Genomic DNA, 4,852 nt, shown 5'->3' with positions numbered 1-4,852 from the left:
ATTTAGTCAATTGGTTTCCATCTTCATCTGGAGAAAATCAAGAGTGTGAACTCTGAGATTGAAAAATGAAAATTTCCTGAGAAAGTTTACAAAAGATCAAATCTTTATCAAGAAAAAAGAAGAAGAGAAAGAGTTGTGTTTAATTCGAACATTCATTTGCCTGTAAAGTAAGAAGAAAGATCCTTAATTTCTTAATGTTAGTTAAAGTTTTGTTTTGGATTATGTTCATTTGTATAGTTTTGCAGGTTGCTTTTATTGGAAAATTTGTGGTTTGGATTCAAGATCAAACACAGATCTTGTAACCTTTGGATCTATCTTAATGCTTTTGTTAATCTTTGGAAGCTGAGGAAAAGTTAGAGCCAAAGGGGAAAACAGGTGGATATGGCTTACCCTTTCCTTTTCTAAAACTAATTTAGCCATTTTCAGCTGAATTTTATGGTTTCAATGGTGATAAAATTGGGTATTTTTGGTTTTTCGTTTTAGGCGCATGATTTCTTTGTTTATGTCCCAAACTGATGCATGCGGTATCGTATGTTTGCTAATTAGGCATCTTCTGGACTTGTTTTCTGTGTTTTTAGATGTTTTCGACGTTATAAGTGTGGTTGATGTTGTTGTTGAAAGGGAACAATAAAGTTTCTCTGTTGGAATTGAGTCATATAACTCTTCTGAATGAAGATGGAGTTCTATATTTATGGGTGGATTGACTGGTTTTCTTCTTCGAGTTCGATGATGTTGTGTTTGCTTTGAAGGGTTTTCTATTCTTATCGAGTTTTTAAGTGCATGAGAAGCGATTCTCTTGTGTGAGCTACGATGATCAAACAGATACTTAATAGGCTCCCACGGAAACTATCTAGGTCCAGTGACAATCGTGAGGGAGGAGGAAGCTCTACATCATCATCAAATGCTTCTACCAGTTCAAGAAGCAGTGATCTAGCTAGTAACCATTATGCAAACTCGAGTGGCTTGACCTTTTCTGGCTTTAATTCGACTCCATATTCGGGGTTGAATCAAGGGAACAAGTTTTCTCAAGCGGTGAATGCAAAGCTGAACGGGAACATGGTTGCTTCTTTCGAGGCATTGCCTAGTTTTAGGGATGTTCCGAATTCTGAGAAGCAAAACTTGTTTATCCGAAAGCTGAACTTGTGTTGCATTGTGTTTGACTTCACTGACCTGACAAAAAACCTCAAAGAGAAGGATCTTAAGCGGCAAACGTTGCTAGAGCTCGTGGATTATGTTTCATCCACTAACGGGAAATTCCAGGAGATTGTTATGCAAGAAATTGTGAAGATGGTATCGGCGAATTTATTTAGAGCACTAACATATCCGCCCCGTGAGAACAGGGTTTTAGAAGCGTTTGATTTGGAAGAGGAAGAACCTTCAATGGACCCTGCTTGGCCTCATTTGCAAGTTGTTTATGAATTTCTCTTGAGATTTGTGGCATCACCCGAGACAGATGCAAAATTGGTCAAGCGGTATATCGATCACTCTTTTGTTCTAAGGCTGTTAGATCTCTTCGATTCAGAGGACCCCAGAGAAAGGGAGTATCTGAAAACCGTTTTGCATCGTATCTATGGAAAATTTATGGTCCATCGTCCATTCATCAGGAAGGCAATCAATAACATCTTCTTCCACTTTATTTTTGAAATCGAAAAGCATAATGGAATTGCGGAGCTTCTAGAAATACTGGGAAGTATAATCAATGGGTTTGCTTTGCCATTGAAGGAAGAACATAAGCTCTTTCTCGTGCGTGCATTGATACCGCTTCATAAACCGAAGTGTATACCCATGTACCACCAGCAGTTATCTTACTGCATAACTCAATTCGTGGAGAAAGATTGCAAGCTTGCTGATACTGTTATTCGGGGGCTGTTAAAGTATTGGCCGATCACGAACAGCTCGAAAGAAGTCGTGTTCTTGGGTGAACTGGAGGAAGTTTTGGAGGCCACACAACCTGCTGAGTTTCAACGCAGCATGGTACCCTTGTTCCGTCAGATTGGCCGTTGCTTGAGTAGTTCCCATTTTCAGGTAGGGATTTCGATGTTTCAGTACTTGCAATTGTCGCTTCTTTTAAGTATAATGCCTCTTTAAAATATAATTAGATTAACATCAGTTTCTCCATGGTTTGTTTATAGAACTTGGGGAATATCTCCATCGAGTCTCTTTTTTTCATTCGAGTTAAAGGCTTTATTTTCTGGAGATACCCGGGCTTTGCAGCTAAATTGCAACTTACTCGTTTAGTTATGATGTGAAGCTGCATTGAGTCAGTTATGCTATTAAGAATCTATACACATATGTTTATACTTGTTTTGTAGGTGGCAGAGAGGGCTCTGTTCTTATGGAACAATGATCACATCGAGAACCTAATAAAACAGAATCGGAAAGTCATACTGCCGATTATCTTCCCTTCTTTGGAGAAGAACGCCAGAAACCATTGGAATCAGGCAGTGCAGAGCTTGACTCTAAACGTCCAGAAGATTTTCTCGGACACTGATCCCGAGCTCTTTGAGGAATGCTTGCATAAGTTTGAGGAAGACGAAGCACGAGAAAATGAGGTCAAATCAAAACGCGAAGCAACATGGAAACGGCTAGAAGGGATTGCTGCAATGAAAGCTGCGAGTAATGAACCTGTGCTCATCTCCCCGAAAACAACCAACCGCAAGCTGTCCGGTTAGTAAAACGAGTTTGGCCACTTTAGTAGCAGATGTTCAATGTCGAGCTTGGTGGTTTGCAGACCATATCAGTTGGTGGAGATTTTTGCTGTTCCGAACTGTTTCGTGTTCACCCGGGGGATATATGGCTTGCTAGATTTTGATGTCACATGGGGATTCATCAAAGATTGATGCTATGTGGGGTAAATGCAAGGCCCTCTTGCTCATAAAATGCATATAATATGTAATGGATTGGGGGACGAAGGAGCAAAATGAGTTTGATTTGGCTTGTAAAGTTGACTTCTTTTTCATTCATAAATCTTCAAAGCTGAATTCCAAATCAGCTGAGTTAAACAACATACAAATCCTATTACCCATACAAACAAATAACGTTGCAATATAGGATAAGTTAAACAACATGCCATCAAATCATATTTAAGTATCTTTTATCATTAAACTTTAAGTTAATTGCATCAAACTTTCTCAAACTATGATTCTTTTTTTAAATTGGTTCCTAAACTTCTAAATGTTTCAATTTTATCCCTAAACTATGATTATCATTTTAAATTAGTCCTCAAACTTTTCAACATTTTAGTTTCATCCTTCATTCTAAATTGGTCCCTAAACTTTTTCAACATTTTAATTTCATCTCAAACTATATGTATATAATAACCAATTCCCTGTTAATAAAACCTTTAGGCCAAGCTATATATTATTATACGCTTGAGAAAATAAAGTTTAGATTATATATATAATATTTAATTATAGAGAATGTATTAGATGTGTTTTAGTGGTTCAAATAATTCTAAACTTGCTAATTGACTCTGGTTCAAAACCTTTATGATCATTTTTACTTCTTTTTTATTATGTCATTAACGTGTTATATGATACATATACAAGTTATTACGTTATATAAAATTAAGTTAGCACTTGTCTCAGTGATAAAAACATTGGAGCTCTCCCTCATGCGCTCAAATTTAGCTCCGTGGACCCAAATTCTCTTTAATTTGTTTTTTAAACCAGGTAATAACACATACCATCACATGATTGGAAGGTTGCTTTTTTTTTTTTTTAACTAAGTTAAAATTAAGACCAAATTAATAGGATGTGTAAGTATTAAATACTAAATGTGTAATTATATCTATTTTTTAACAATCATGGTATCTCCTCCGTTAAATATTAACGAATGGTGACTTGATTGATAATATCTAAATAATTAAGTAATTTGATTGATAAAATTAAAAGATCAATAGATATAAACATTAAGAAAACAAAAGGAAGAGCTTAATAAACATCGCAAACCTATGAAATTATCCACCCAAAGGGAGGGCCCTCCCTTCCCTTGTGTTTTCTTTCTTTCATTTGCAGTTACAGCTTGATTTGCAATTGAAATTTGGTTTTATCAGATTTCAACCAAATTTCCCCAGATTTTATGAGCCCTAATCACCCAATTCACATTCCCAATATCACCCCTTAATCAACCCCGTTTCAAAGTCTCAAACTTTCCCCTCCAAATTCATGGATTTATCTCAACCTTTAAAAAAGGGAAGAAAAAAAGGCAATAATTTGAAAGAAGAAAAAGGAAGGGAACGATTTCATCTTATTTTTTGTTGAATTTTTATGAATAGTTTAATATTTCTAAAAGAAATTAATAATTTCTTTTTTTTTCTCTTAAAGATTAGATAAGTCCTTCAACTTTCAATTAAAATAAATTATGTTCACTAGTTCAACCAAAAAACTAATTAAAGCCGGCTAAAAAAATCAATTCAATATCTCTACTACGCCATCATTCACACACAAAGTACTGCTACATCATGATATTGAACCACCGCGTTAGTATTATTAACTGTTATCTCAATATTATAACGATCCATGTTGCCTAAATAACATAGTTGATAAAATTGAATATCTTCAAGGATAAAATTGTTGATTTAGGTTTATTTCATAAATAAAACATATGCTTAAGTCATTGATATTTCATTAATCCAACCGTTGAATTTAACAATGTTATTGCATTTATTAAGCATGCAAAATTTTTAGTCAATTTTATATCTTTATGTAAATCCAAATGAACGTATTTATTAATATATATTTAACGGTATAAATTTTCACATAAAATGAAAAAATTGAAATTTTAATTTAATCAAAACTCGATATGCATAATTTCCGTAAATATAATATGAAATTCAACAGTTAGGTAATTG

The 4,852-nt window shown here is 34.6% G+C and overlaps 1 protein-coding gene across 1 annotated transcript; it reads left to right on the top strand.

The window, feature by feature from the left end:
• Positions 1-2,959, top strand: LOC120140257 (serine/threonine protein phosphatase 2A 57 kDa regulatory subunit B' theta isoform-like). The gene is made up of 4 exons (XM_039155256.1): positions 1-167; positions 246-375; positions 579-2,025; positions 2,313-2,959. The coding sequence occupies exons 3-4, from the start codon at positions 811-813 to the stop codon at positions 2,670-2,672; spliced, it is 1,575 nt and encodes a 524-aa protein (XP_039011187.1). The 5' UTR covers positions 1-167; positions 246-375; positions 579-810; the 3' UTR covers positions 2,673-2,959.
• The last annotated feature ends 1,893 nt before the right edge of the window (positions 2,960-4,852 follow it).

Source organism: Hibiscus syriacus, unplaced genomic scaffold (assembly GCF_006381635.1).
Source record: "Hibiscus syriacus cultivar Baekdansim isolate YM2019G1 unplaced genomic scaffold, ASM638163v2 tig00110783_pilon, whole genome shotgun sequence".
Lineage (NCBI taxonomy): Eukaryota > Viridiplantae > Streptophyta > Magnoliopsida > Malvales > Malvaceae > Hibiscus > Hibiscus syriacus.
The sequence above is the reverse complement of the archived record's forward strand: the minus strand, read 5'-3'. Positions and strand labels throughout refer to the sequence as shown.

What these genes read in the sequence shown, in the direction of transcription:
- LOC120140257 (XM_039155256.1), top strand. Translation starts at nt 811, where the DNA reads ATGATCAAACAGATACTTAATAGGCTCCCACGGAAACTATCTAGGTCC. An exon ending in TGAGTAGTTCCCATTTTCAG is followed by an intron (nt 2,026 to 2,312) that starts GTAGGGATTTCG and finishes CTTGTTTTGTAG; the next exon opens with GTGGCAGAGAGGGCTCTGTT.